Consider the following 14,826-nt stretch of genomic DNA (forward strand, 5'->3'; position numbering starts at 1 on the left):
GAGGGGGCAGTCGGGGGGGTCGGGCTCTGCTGCCAGGGAACAGGGACAGGAGGAGAGGGAACGGCCTCAGGCTGGGCCAGGGGAGGCTCAGGGAAAATTTCTCTGCTGAAAGGGCTGTCCAGGCCTGGCACAGCTGCCCAGGGCAGGGGTGGATTCCCCATCCCTGCAGGGCTTTAAAAGCCCTGTGGATGTGGCACCTGGGGACATGGGCAGTGGTAGCCTGGGCAGTGCTGGGGAATGGCTGAACTCCATGGTCTTGGAGGGTTTTTCCAACCTAACCAATTCCACGTTTCCCTGCTTCTGTCACTGGGTAAGCAGTGAGTTAAGAGTTGCAAGAAAGTCTCAACAGTCCCTTGCAAAGAAAGGAAGGGGGAAAACCAGGGGGGATTATGCCTGATCCTCTTACCAGAGCGCTCCATGGACAGACTGCCGTGTCTGCTCGGGGATTTGGGCACCTCAGGGGCATTCGCTGCCATGCTCAGGCTGGCAGAGGAGATGGTGCTGTCGGATCCCAGGGACGTGTTGGACTGGGTCAGGGACGACTTGCGCAGTTTGTTCTTCAGGAAGAAGCCCTTGACCTTGGACTTCTTGCCCCCGAGCTCGAAGTCGTCCTCCATGTCCAGGGCTCCCATGCTGCTGGGGATGATGGCAGAGGCCGACTCCAGGTCGTACTTCTTCTTGCCTGTCACCTTGTCCTTCAGCCTCCCGAAGGGCGAGCGCGGCTTGTCCTTCATGGACAGGTCGAACATGCTGGCAGTGAGGTTGTTCCGTGTGAACTGGATGCTCACCAGGATCTCACCGCGCTCCTTCTCCTTCTTCCCAGCCTTGGAGTGCAGCTTGTGCCACCTGCAGCCAGAGGGGAAAGGAAAGGAAAGGAAAGGGCCCTCGGTCACCTCCAAGAGCCACAAGCCAGAGAACTTTGGAGAAGATGCTGCTGGGTGGGAGAAAGCACCAGGGCTATCCAGCACGAGTTTCTCCAGGGAAAGGGCTGGAAAACATTGGAGCTGCCCAGGGCAGTGGAGTCCCCATCCCTGGAGGTGTCCAAGGAAAGCCTGGACATGGCACTGGGGACAAGGTGGGGATTGGGCATAGGTTGGACTCAATGATCCTGGAGGGCTTTTCCAACCTCAGTGATGCTGGGATTCTAATCCAAGTGTCCCAGACGTCACCCAAACCCCAAGTCAGACACAAACACCACACATGGAGCTGGCACACGGGACCTGACCCCTCCCTGATGCCCCTGCAGCTCCATCTCCACCAGTGTCCTTACCCCAAATGCTGCCCTTCCACCAAATAACCTGGAAAACAGCACCTCACTCACCCCGCTGTCAGACACCACTGGGATTTTCCAGGGGAAGCTGGGAGCCCATTTTTGGAAGGAGACAACGCCGCCAGCATTTTGTGCTCATGATTTAAATATCCCAGAGCCGGTGACTCAGGGGATCCTCTCAGCAGAGACTGACCCGGAATGGCAGAGGAGCTCAAGAGCATCCATTAAATCCACTTTCTGCCAGACCTTCCGTGTCTCACCCCAATAAAGATGCTCAGGTTTGCCTGGAAGTGTCCTTGGGTCAAGCACTTAGAGGATGATGCATCCTGGGAATTTTTTATGGGAAGGAGCAGCTGCTGTGCAGCTCCAATGCCACCCAACACAACCCCAGCCTTCCCAGGTTACTGATTTGGGGGAAATTCCCACATTCCCACAGCTGGATGACGGAATTCTCCTGCCTAGTAACAGCTCCAGGAGCTATTGGCCATATCCAGCACAAAGCTCCCACTGATTCCACAGTGGATTACTGGGAATGCTTCCCACTGTCCCACCCCACACAAAACCCCAGACACAGACTTGGCTCCAGAGCTCTGCCCGTACAAACAGAAGGAACATTGGAAAAGCCTCCAAACCATTCATGCACAAGGCAAAAACACCCCCAACCTCCATTTAGGTCCCAATGCTTCCACAGGGAATGGCCTGGCAGCTGGCAGGGCATGGAGCAGCCTCTGGAATGGGATGGGAGAGGGGTCTGGGTTCCTGCCTGGGGGAAGGAGGGGTGGGATTGGGGGACACCAAAGCAGGACATGCCCAGAGCCACCCTCTGGTTTTCCATTTCCACATCCCAGTGGGGCAGCACCAAGCACAGGCCACGAGGGAACTGTTCCTTCCCAAAAATCACTTCACTCCCTGCTCCCCACAGGATGCTCCATCTCTCTGCCAGTCCCGGCATCACTTCCCAGGGCAGTGCAGCAGGATGAGCAGGAACCCAGCACAGCCACGGCCCTGATCCCTCCCAGATCCAAGTATTAAATGAATTTCTGATTAAAATCCCCCTTAACAAGGCACAAGGAAATCTGCAGGCTCGGGACAGATCCTATTTCTCTGTGTTGTGCTTCCCAGGAGAAACACAGCAGTGGGAGGTGAAGACACTTCTGAAAATGCCTTAACAATTTCCCAGAAAATAAAAATCCCAGTGAGTTAAGTCACTGAGAAGAAAAAAATTAGGGCAGGAAAATGGGATGGGATGGAGGCGGGTGTGACCATGCTGGAATCACCAGAGTGAGGAGAAGACTGGAATTGTGTCCTCCAGGAGTTCCTGAATTTCTGCCAGGGAAGTTATCACAGCCTGGATGAAGGGAGGAGCTCAGAAGCCTGGGAATGCTACACCACACCCTGGCAGTGTCCAAGGCCAGGCTGGACCCAGGGGCTTGGAGCACCCTGGGATGGTGGGAGGTGTCCCTGCCCATGGCAGGGCTGGCACTGGATGAACTTTAAGCTCCCTTCCCACCCAAACCAGTCCAGGATTCTCTGAAGGGGACACAAAGTCCCCTAATTCCCTGATAAATATTCCAGCTGCACAGCTGGAAGCACCCAGGTCCTTCACCACACAAGTGCAGGAGGGACAGTGCCTGGGATCTGCTGGGCACAGACATGGAATTAAACCCCATTGAACCCATTCCTGTTCCCACCACTCACGTATCCCACCCCATCCATTGCCCACTGCAAAATTTTCAGTACCCAGGCTGCAAGCTTGAAAATATCCAGGCAGGGAAAAAAAAAAATCCATGGAAAAAGGCAGCATTAACCCCTTAGAGCAAGGCACCAGCAACAAAACCAGCCCAGAACAGCTGAGCCACTGGCAGGGAGTGGGAGCAGGTGCACCAGGAGGACAATTCCCAAAGGATTGGAGTGGAAAAGGCTGCCTGGAACATCCAACAGGGCATTGTTCACTTTAATGCAGGAGCTGGAAGCAGCTCAAGAGGGAAGGGCTGCAGCAGCCTGGCAGCTGGGAAGGAGAGACTGGGGGCCTGAATCATTTCACAGGAAAGATGAACAACTCTTGAAAGGAGTTCTTGTACCTCACATCATCCCATGGAAAAAACCAGGGAGAGTCTGGGTGGATTAAGGTAAGGAAAGGCAGAAGCTCCCCAGGAGGAGATGGAACAGCATGGACACACTCCCAGCATCTCCCATCCCGTCACTTCCAACCCTGTGAGCATTAGAGGGAATTCGGGTGCTGAGCCTGAGCTGCTGCAAAAAGCAGCTGTTCAAGGAAAAACCTCTTCTTATGCTGCCATGGGATTAAGGAGTTATTTTTGGTTCCCAAGACCTCATCAACAGTCGGGACTACATCTCCAACAGGCAACGGGGCTATTTTTAGGCTGAGCTCTCAGTTTGTGGCACAGGACGAGGGTTTGGGAGGATTCAGTTGTTCCATGTCGTGTGCTTGGGGTTTTTATGAATCAGCTTCAGTGGAAATGGGAGGTGCAAACTCCTGAGATGCAGCAGGAGAGAGGGATCGGGGAGGGATCGAGTCCCAGACAGCAACACACAAACTCCCACAGCAGCTTTTCACCATTAACTCCACCCCACAGCCCTTGGCTTCCCCAATTTCTTCCAGAAGCTGCCCTCAGGGGCAGTCCTGGGAGGGGGTTTCTGGACTGGGGCCACCCAAGGTCACATCTTGGGGAGGGACATGACCTTTTTCATGGGAACAGACAACACGCCTGGAAAACAAACAGCTCCTGCCCACGAAATCGCTTTCCCAGGTCTGAAGGAGCAGAACTGGGTTACATCAGTCAGACTGATGGAGGGAGCCGTGCCAAGCACACCCAGCAGCAGGGATCCACAAGGATCGGCTTCCTGGGGGTGTTTTGGAGGCCACAGCTGGGATCCAGCTCCTCGCTGCACAGGACACCCAGGACAAGCCACTCACCTCCGGCCACCCGCTCCGAGGGCTCCTAGCAAGGTTTGGAGGGGTCCCAGCCCCACACAGCCTTTGCTGGTTACAAAATTCGAATTAAAATTCAATTAAACTGTCTGTCCTGACCCAGAGCCAGAGCTGGAGGGGACCAGGAGCAGGATTGCTCCCAGCTAAGGAGATGTGCCCCGTGGGGAGCTGCTCCTGCCCCCCCTGCCCTACCAGGGGATGTCCTGCTGACACCCGCCAGCCCTGGGCACACGGAGAGCCCAGGGACACCTCCAGGGTGACACAGCCAGGGAGCACAGCTCCAGCCAGATGGAAGGCACAAGCCACAGGCTGGGGAAATTCGCTTTTGCTAAAAAATGTGCATTCTTCCCTGTGACACTCCATGGATCCAGCACGCACCCAGGTGTGCATCCCCAAAATGAGGGGCCCCGGGATCTGCCACCCATGCACAGGGACGGGTCCGGAGAGCAGCCCGGGGTGGCTGAGGGGGAAGGAAGCAGCAACCCAGCTGGGCAGAGAGGAAACCTCAAACAGAGAACTCCCCGGAAAGGGGAAGCAGCTGGAGGCCCTGTGAGCTCCGAGGGCTCTGCAGCTCCCACTCCTGGGCTGTCACACGGATCAGTGTGACAGAGGCTCCCCAGCCCCCACTGTGGGGCTGTGCTCGCTCATTTGGGTCACCGTGGTTAATGAGCACATCCAGCTCTCCCAGCCCCCTCGTGAATCCCTCTCCTCTCTGCTCCCTCTCCCCACGGAGAGCCGAAGGGAGCAGAGCCAAAGGCAGCTCTGGGAGACAGCACCCCGCATCTATTTTTACATTTGCTGTTGCCAGGATCGGTCGGAGGCACGGAGAGCAGCACCCAGAGCTGCTGGAGCCCCGGGCTCCCAAAACCACGGCTGCCCTCGTCCTCCTGCAGCATCCCGGGCGGAAAGGCTGAGCCAAGGGAAGAACACTGGCGTGGAAACGGGAGCACGGGAATGTTGTTAAGGAGGGAAAGCGACCCCACAGAGGGCGAGGATGGGATGGATTCGCTCAGGGCAAACACCTTCCCTTCTCCTCTGTGCTTTGTCCTCCCCTGGGGCAGCAGGGGACAGTTTGTGGGGGGCATGGGGAACCCCTGCTCCAAGAAACATTCCCATGGGTCCTGGAGCTACAGAAGGGAATGCTTGGGCACTGTTTACTCCCCATCAGTGAGAAAACTCATCAGGTTTGGGAGCACTGGGGTGGCCCTGCACCTCCTGGATGGAGAGTGAATGCTGGGATGAGTAGGACACAGAGCCAGCCCCAACAGGAAAGCACCACCGACCCTGATCCGAGGTTTTCCATCTCCTTGTCCCTTCCACATCCCCTCCGGAGCAAACAACTCCTTCAGCACAGAGCCAAGCACACAGCCAAAGCCTCCACCCCATCAGCAGCTTCCCGGGTCAGCATCCCAAAGCCCCGGGGTGATCCGAGCTCATTCCACTGGTTCGGGATTACCAAGGGACACTGGGATGAGGAGAGCAAGGCAGCACACACAGCACGGCTCAGAGCTGCCAGGGGCACACCCTGCTCCACTTCCAGGGAGGACATGGGTTATTCCCAGGAGGATATGGGTTATTCCAGGGAGGACCACCTTTGCCCTCCGATGGCTCTGGGTGGGGTCCCCAAAAGATTCCCCTCCAAGCTCCAGCTCAGCTGGACCTACTGTGCCCCACCAGCCCTGCTCACCACACCCTGGGCACCAGGGCCTCCAGTTTCCCTCTCAGACTGGTCCCAGTGCTTGGCTGGCAGGGAGTTCAAGGGAGTTTCCTCGGGGAGTGAAGTCCTTGGTGACTCCTGGGTTCAGGGATGCACCAGGGAAGGAGGCACAGCTGGAGCATTCCTGGAGCACTTCCACTTCAGGTGCTTCCCCAAAGCCTCCCAAAAGCACTGAGCACTGTCGGGGTGGGCGAGGTTCACCTTAAACCGAGCAGGAATTCTCCTGCCCTGCCCAACCCGAGCTGCAGGCGGACACAGACACATCCCAGCCCCGAGCCAGAGGCTCTTCCCAGGCTGCTCCAGGCTGGCATTTACTGCTGATTCATCCCTGCAACGAGGTCAGCCCGGCTGGGCAGAAGAGTCCCAAGCCTCAAATCAAGGCTCACCCGGACTGCTACAGTGACAGAGCAGGGCAGGGCACGGAGAAGCCAATCCAGGGAAAACATTGAGGCCGGCTCCTCTCGGCACAGCCCCCTGAGAGCCCAGCACGGGGACATTTCCCTAAGCCTGGAGCTGAGGCAGCTGGGCCAGGAGGAAGCTCACCTACCCGGGAGGGGAAGCACAGGGTGGAAAACAACCCAGCCCCGGGGAATTTTGTGCTTTTTTGTCTGGCTCCGTGTTCCTGCCCCAGCTTCCCCCGCCAGGGCTGGGAAGCCTTTCCGCAGCCGGTTCCCGTGTTGGTTTTGGATGGCTGCTCCTGCCAGGTGATCCCTGCAAGCTGCTAAAAGCACAGATGGAAAATAAACACAGGCTGACTCCCCTGCGGATGGAGCAGCTGAGGTGGGAAGTTCATCTCTCCAAATGTTCTTACGAGAAGTGCTCACAAACAAGGCTTGAGGCAACCAACCCCCAGCTCCTTACACAACAGAGCAGCCCAGCCCTGCTCCTCTGACAGGCTCCAGCTCCAACAGGACCAGCTCCAGAGGGGCTGCACATCAGGAATGAAGAGCAGGAGCCGTGTGGAAGGGCAGGAAGCCTTGGGCATGGTGCTGGTGCTCCACTGGGACAACTGGAACCCAGGTGAGAAAATCCCAGCACCGACTGGCACTTGCTGAAGGACTCATCCCATACCCACAGGCCAGGAACAGAGATATTGTCACTCCAGAGGGACTCAGTGGCAGGGAGCAGCCTGAAAACCAGGGAAAAGCCCAGCCCTGCTCTTGTCCCAGCTGGTGGAGCACCCCCAGGCTGTGCCCCGGCGATGGTGCTCCGGGCTCGCACCCTGCTGCACCTCGGTGCTCCATGGACAAGGCCCATCCTGGCACGGCCAGAGCCAAGCAGGGGATGGGATGGGATGGGATGGGATGGGATGGGATGGGATGGGATGGGATGGGATGGGATGGGATGGGATGGGATGCGATGGGATGCGATGGGATGCGATGGGATGCGATGGGATGCGATGGGATGGGATGGGATGGGATGGGATGCGATGGGGTGGCATGGGATGGGGTGGCGTGGGATGGGGTGGCGTGGGATGGGGTGGCGTGGGATGGGGTGGCGTGGGATGGGGTGGCGTGGCGTGGCGTGGCGTGGCGTGGCACGGCATGGCATGGCATGGCATGGCATGGGACAGTTTTTGGACCAGGATAGACACCATGGATGGAGTAGAGCTCTGAGCCACCAGGACAGTGCTGGCATGAGAGCACGGGCAGCAGCTTCATCTCAAATCACTCTGGGCTGAGAAAATCCAAGGCTTTTCCTCTCTCTAGCACAGGATGGACAGGTGGGAAGAGGGAAGGAAGGAAGATTTAAGGAGCTGTAGAACAGCATGAAACATTGACGACTGGGGACAGCAGCAGCAGGAGTCAGGACACGATCACCTCAGCTGGATTTATCCACTCACACTCCACAGCATCCACGGTTTGTGCCCTCCCAGCTGCCAACCACCCTTGTGGTCACCGAGTGACCTGAGCTGCCCGGACACCAGCAGACAGGGGACAAGGTCCCTGTGTGACACTGGCAGTGCCAGTGATCCCCTGCCCTGCTGCAAAGAATCCAAAGTTAAACCAGCGCGAGCCCTGAGCTCACCCTGCAGGGTTGCAAAGCACCAGGAGCTGCTGCCCAGGTTCCCCGGAGCCCCTGCTCCTGGCAGCCCCTCCACGGGCACAGGGAGGGCAGGAGAAGCACGGTGTGCTGTGAATCCCTTTCCACTTCCAGCTGGGAGAAGCACCATGGCAGGGCTTGCACAGAGAACCAGCACCCAGAGGCCTGGGAATGCCTGTTCTCCAAAGGGACACCAATCCCAGGGAAGGGACACCAATCCCAAGGAAGGGACACCAATCCCAGGGAAGGGACACCAACCCCACAGCTCGACACAGCTTAAAACACCGGCTACATCCACTGTGGGAACAGGTCACACATGGATTGTTCATCCATCACATCAACCTGAGTCAAAAGGGGGAAACGGGAAAAAGGAGTGAATCCTGAGCCCAGCAGCAGGTTCTGCTGCTTCATCCTCGGTGGATTTGTCAGTGAAGAGACCCCCTGGAAATGCAGAGCTGGGGAGGAGCCCACGGGATGCTGCTGCAGGGAAGGCGTTCCCAAACCCCCACCCTGGGCTGGGAAGCCAAACCCTGTGCCCCAGCCAGGCTTCTGATGGAGCAGGCAAATTCCATGGCAGGTCTGAGCACACCTGAGCCAGGCACAGGCTCTGACAGGCCTGGGGCAGGGAGAGAGGCACAGCAGGGGCTCAAAGGCCATTTCCACCTGGCAGTGGTGGAACGCCAGGCTTTCCCTGGACCCCTCCACCATCGAGCAGATTCCTCCAGGAGCCACAAAGAGCATCCCCCCAAAGCTCCCTGTCCTCGGGGAGCAGAGCCCTCCCCTCCCCCCTGCTCACCAAAGCTGCCAAGAACTTCACCAGGCTCCGGAGGGACGGGAGGAGTCACCCAGGAGGCTCCTGGAGCAGGGACTGAGCACAGCTGAACTCAGCACAGGCAACAGCACCAGCTCCCCGCAGTCTGGAGCTCTGTAGTGACAGGGTGTTTTCCGAGCTGCTGCAGGTTTTTGTGCAGCTGGAGGCAATCAGAGCCCTGGAAAATCTGTGTGAAACACAGGGAGAAGCCTGAGTCTGCAGCTTTTTGGGTTGTAAGACGGTGGAGGGTGATGGGCCAGTGCTCTCAGCCACCGACACGCCAGACCCAATGTGCCAGACTTGCAAAGCTGGGATCAGACCACTCAAATATCTTTTAAAAAACACAAAAAGCAGAGTTGTCCTGCAGCAGAACAGAGCAAGGGCCTTAAACTCCTTAAACCAGCATTGGCAACTGCGTGAAAATGGGGTTAACTGGGTAGGTAGGAAAAAATTACACCCTGTGGAGCACCTTGGCCCTCTGCCCTGGGCTGCCAGCTTGGGGCAAGCGCTTGCCTGGGGTCAGCTGGCCACTACAGATTAGATCCCAGCCCTGGCCACCACGGGTGCCGTCCCAGGCCTGGCTGCCCACCGTGCTGCCCGCAGCATAGCATCCTGACCTGGTTTTTGGCAGCACCCACCCCCTCCTCCCTGCAGCATTTCAACACTCCAGGGCGTTTCCTGCCTCAGCCCAGACACAACAACCCCTTGGAGCTGCATTTTCAGCCCCAAACCGAGGATTTCATCCCAGCTCAGGGCATCCAAGGAGCTCCCTGGTGCTCCCGGCCACCTCACAGACCCTCACCAGCCCTGCTGGGCACTGTGACCACAGGGAAAAGGGCTCTTTGTCCTTGGATTCAAACCTCCCATCCCAAATCTGTCCCAGAACAGTGACTTTGGCTGGAGAAGTTTGCTGACGGATGCTGCAGCCCCACAGAAGCCCAGAGCCCTCCCAGCAGCAGGTGCCTCCACAGCTGGGCAGGAACGGGAACGAGGAGAGGGAAGTGCAGCGCAGAAGGGCTTTGGGGAAGTGGGAGCTGAGCTAATTCTGCAGAGGGAACAACTCCCCCAGACGAGTTCCCTGCCGCAGGGCACCGAGGGCCGGCGCTCCCAGCCCAGGGAGCAACTGCAAGTCACTGCAGGAACAGGGAGCCAGGACTGCTGACTCCTGCTGCACTCAGTGTCCCCTCAAACACAGATCCCAGCGCTGCACAGCCCTGGCGTTGGGGCTCTGGCAGGTCCGTGCTTGCACCTTTAACATCTCCCATGTCCCAGGGGCTGGGAGGCCTTTGGGACAGAAGGCAAATGAAAATGGAGGGAGAGAGGGAGAGTGAGAGGGAGAGAGCAGGGAGTGGACACTGAGGGCTTGCTTTAGCCAGCCCAGCATATCTTGGACGTTTGCTGCTTCCCCCCACCATAAGCCTCACACTCACACAGCAAAATCAAGGATCTTTTGGGTTCCCAGGCAGGGAGATCCAAGGTCCAGTCCTGCAGGTGTTTCCAGGCACCTCCTGTCCCCCCTCAATGTCCCCCCACCACGCTGCTCACCCAAGGGGTGCTACAATTGGCCAAGGGAAAGGTCTCCAAGTCCACTGGGGACAAGGCATGGAGGGACAGGACACAGGGAATGGCTTCCCACTGCCAGAGGGCAGGGATGGATGGGATCTTGGGAAGGAATTGTTCCCTGGGAGGGTGGGCAGGCCCTGGCACAGGGTGCCCAGAGCAGCTGTGGCTGCCCCTGGATCCCTGGCAGTGTCCAAGGCCAGGCTGGATGGAGCTTGGAAGACCTTGGGACAGTGGGAGCTGTCCCTGCCCATGGCAGGGTGGCACTGGATGACTTTTACAGTCCCTTCCACCCCAAACCACTCTGGGATTCTCTGATTCCAGGCAAACCCACCCTGATGTCTCTTGGATGGAACCCCGTTTCCCTGGATGCACTTCCAGCTTTCCTAGGTGCCTGCTGATGGGCTGGGTGTGGAGGGGACACTCCCTGGCTCGCTGCCACCCCACAGGATGAGCCCCCACAGGGGACTCCAAGGGCATTTCCTGGATGGTGGGAAGCAGAAGCAGCAGCTGCCTTGTGAGTTCCCAAAAACCCCTCTTTTCCTGGGCTGGATCCTGGTTTTGCAGGGACTGAGCACAGGACAGGGAACTGCAGGATCAGCTCAGGGGAGGGAGGTGAGGACCAGCAGCGTCCTGCCCAGGGTTCTCTGGATGCACAAAGGCTCAAGTGCAAAGGGGGAAATGATGCTCGGAGCTTGCTGTCCCTGCCAAGTCCAATCCCTGGAGCTGCCCGAGCGTGGGACAAACCCTGGGATGCCCAAAACGGCCATGAGAGCTCTCAGGCTGCTCTTGTGCAACTCCAGGAGTTGATTTTCTTCTGGCAAAGCACTGAAATGACCCAGAGTGAGCCGCACAAGGCAGCTCGTAAACACCCCCGGCGGCTCCTTCCCGGAGAAGAGCCCAGGTTTGACGAACATTTTCCACCGAGCTGAAAACAAGGATAATAATTATCACCGGTGAAGTTTCTGTGCAATAAAAATCAGCAGGGAAATGGGAGCAAGGTCAGCACACTGACAATGGATCCTTTGCTGGAGCAGGCTCCCACTCCAGCTGGCAGCAGGACTGTGCCCGGAGCGAGGGGCACGGACGGGATCCCAGAACCCGGCGCGTGGCAGAAGCTCAGCCCCACAGCCCCGTTATCTCCCCGGCACACGCCTGGGTGGGCTCAGCGGGGCCGGCCCCGAGGGTGGGAGCCTCTGTTTGTTTTGCTCTTTTTTAATCTGGGACTCAAAGTTTCCTCCTAAACAAAGTTGTTTCCAGCAGGGCCAGGCCAGACGTCGGAGCTGGTTGGAAGCTCTCAGAGAGCCAGAACCCCCTGAGCTCCCCATGATCCTTCTCCAGCTTGGCTGGACACGCTCCAGCCCCTGGGATTCTCCTCCAAACAACAGTGCAGCCCCTCCACGCTGCAGAGCTGCCACCCACCCTCGGGACACCTCCAGCTCCGGGGCTGGAGCGAGCGGAGGTGCTCGGGGCACAGGGTGAGAGCTTCCGTCGTCTTTTCCGTGCTCACTTCCATCCTCGGGGGCCATGGGTGAAAATAAAGAGTTTTAAAAGCTCTTGTGATCCCGAATGACACAAGGGGAAGTGAATTTTCCTTATGCAAGCAAAGCTACAGGAAGGGACAGAGGCAGACAGCAAATGAGAGAATCATGGAATGGGCTGGGCTGGAAGGGACTTTAAAGCTCATCCCATCCCACCCCTGCCATGGGCAAGGACAGCTCCCACTGTCCCAGGCTGCTCCAACCTGGCCTTGGATCCACTGCCAGGGATCCAGGGGCAGCCACAGCTGCTCTGGGCACCCTGTGCCAGGGCCTGCCCAGCCTCACAGAGAACAATTCCCTCCCCCAAGATCCCATCTATCCCTGCCCTCTGGCAGTGGGAAGCCACTCCCTGTGTCCTGTGCCTCCATGCCTTGTTCCCAGTCCCTCTCCAGCTCTCCTGGAGCCCCTTTAGGCACTGGAAGGTGCTGGAAGGTCTCCCTGAAGCCTTCTCCAAACCCCCCAGCCCAGATCCCCCCTTGGCTGCAGGACCGGTGTCACGGGGTGACCATGGCCACGGCGTGGGGTCCGGCCAGGCTGGACGTTGCTCCCGTGGCCCCTGACAAGACCTTTGAGACGGGACCGAGCCTTGGCGGGGCCTCGCGGGGCTCCTGCTTTGCACAGCTCCACAGAAACCCGTCCCCCCGGAGCGGGGCTCTCCCCAGGCCCCTGCCCCCGCTCCCGGCTCGTTCCCCAAGCCCCGGAGTTGTTCCACATCCCCCTGCTGTGTCTCTCCCAAGGCCCCGCAGTCGGCGCTGGTTTCAATTAAGGCCCCAAGAATCCCGACCCAGCTCCTCCGACACCGCCCGGCCTCCCGGCGTTTTGCTAAGAAAAGCAAAATAAACGCCGGGGGGAAACTCCCAGCCAGTGACTGCGGGGTTGCTCATTTCTGCTCCCTGCCCACGCTCCCATTTTAGGGCAGCCGGGAGTCTCCAGGGCTGTGGAGCTGCGTTTCTCCACGGGAAAAGTTCTTCCAATCCCTTTTCACGCTAATCAATGCGCTGCCCCGGGCAGGAGGGCGAGGGCGGCTCCTGTCCAAGCCCGCAGCTTCGGGCAGCGAGCCAGCAGAATTCCCGGGATTCGGGGGGCCAGGGAGCAGGGGGGACGCTGCCGTAGCCCCAGCCAGGTCTGCATGGAACAAAGCCCCCAAAACGCCTTCCCTAAAGGAATTTCAGCCACATTCCTGCATTTTTTGTGCGTGGCAAAGGCTCGAAAACATTATGATTGTTTGAAACCCTTCTGGGGAAGGAAGAGGATCAGCAGTTCCCCCCAGATACAGGGATTTGTGCTGGAGGCAGCACGGGGCTGGGGTCTGCACCCCCAAACTGGGGACCCTCCTGCGGCACCGTCACAGAGCAGGTGACAACGGGGGGGCTGCAAAGCCACCGCAGCCATCAGGGGACAAACCACGAGTGCAGCTGTGCCACGGCTTCCCAGGAGAGACAGACCCCGGGAAAACCCTGCCGGGATCAGAGAGACCTCGGGCCATCCTGTCCCCCGGGACCCCCGTCCAGGGGGGATGGATCGATTCCCTTCCATGGGGACGGAGGGACCCCGAGCCAGCCCCTCTTCCAGGACACCTTCCTGGAGCACACGTGGTGTCCCACCCCTGCCACCATGTCCTTCCTGGAGCATCCACAGACCCCGCGATCCCCGTGTCCTTCCGGGGTCACACACGGCCCCACGCCAGCCCACCCTCGGGACACTTTCCCAGGGCCCCGTGAGACCCTTTCTGGGGCGGGCACGGCCCACGGATGGTGGATGAATCCCTGGAAAGCCCTTCCCGGGGCACGCCTGGACCCCGCCACACCCTAATCCCTGTGGCACTTCCCTGGGGTGTCCATGGAACCCGTGATGTCCTTCCTCCTCCAACACCCGCGCTGGGTACCCAGGGACCCCACAGTGCCCGTCCGGGGCCACGCAGGGGTCCAGTGACAGCCATGCCAGGGCACCTGGGGGTTCCCTGTGCCCACCCTGGGGCACACAGCGACCCCGCCGCCCCTCCAGGGATACCGGGGGATGCCGTGACACCACGCTGGGACACACCAGGACCACACGACACCAATCCCAGGGCACACGGGGGTTCCATGTGCCCACCCTGGGGCACACGGTGACCCCCTGGCGCCCGTCCTGGGGTTCCCAGTGTCCCCCCGACGCCCACCCAGGGCCCCTCGGTGCCCCCGCAGCCCCAGCCCGGCCCCTCCCGTGCCGTGCCCCGCACTCACCGCTCGTCGGGCTCGCGGCCGCGCTGCCGGGCGGGCTCCAGCGGCACCAGGGCCTGGCCCAGGAACCGGTCCATGCCCACGAGCGCTCGGTGCATCACGGTGAGCACCAGCCCGGCGCGGAGCCCGGGCTCGGGGGGCAGCTCGAAGGCACATTCCTCCTTCCACTCGGGGCTGCCGCCGCTCTTCTCGGCCACCGAGGTGCTGTACTTCTCGCGGCCCAGCTGGATCACGGTGTACGCGTCGCTGCCGCCCGCTTTGCCTTTGCCGCCGCCGCCCTTGCAGCGCAGCCCGCGAGCCCGCACCACCGTCACCTGGACGTGCGTGGGCAGCCAGGCCGGGCAGCCCTCGGCGGGCAGCGCGGCCGCCCGCAGCAGCGCCATGGCCGGGCCGGGCCGGGCCGGGCAGGGCCGGGCAGGGCAGGGCAGGGCCCGGGAGAAGCGGCCGGGCCGGGCCGGGCCCCGCTCCGGAGCCGCCGCTGCCGCAGCGCGAGCGACACCGGCCGGGCCCGCCCACAACCGCTCTGGCCCCGCCCCTGCCCGGCTTTAGCCCCGCCCAGCCCCGCGTTGGCCACGCCCGCGGGCCGCTCTAACCCCGCCCCGCCCCCACAGCCCCGCCCCTCCCCGGCCAGCCCGGCGGGGCGGGGCCAGGGCGCGCGCAGGGGGCGGGGCCGGGCGGGGCCGGGCGGGGCCGGGCGGGGCCGGGCGGGGCC

The 14,826-nt window shown here is 60.2% G+C and overlaps 1 protein-coding gene across 1 annotated transcript in view; it reads right to left on the reverse strand.

The window, feature by feature from the left end:
• Positions 1-14,497, reverse strand: part of LOC138110157 (rab11 family-interacting protein 5-like) — a 128,636-nt gene extending 114,139 nt beyond the window's left edge. The window contains exons 1-2 of the mRNA XM_069014879.1: positions 14,118-14,497; positions 407-846 (exon numbers count right to left, since the gene is read on the reverse strand). Of these exons, the coding sequence (XP_068870980.1) occupies positions 407-846; positions 14,118-14,497 (820 nt within the window). The remainder of the gene's footprint in view (positions 1-406; positions 847-14,117) is intronic.
• Between the last annotated feature and the right edge of the window lie 329 nt (positions 14,498-14,826).

Source organism: Aphelocoma coerulescens, chromosome 4 (assembly GCF_041296385.1).
Source record: "Aphelocoma coerulescens isolate FSJ_1873_10779 chromosome 4, UR_Acoe_1.0, whole genome shotgun sequence".
NCBI classification, from domain to species: Eukaryota; Metazoa; Chordata; class Aves; order Passeriformes; family Corvidae; genus Aphelocoma; species Aphelocoma coerulescens.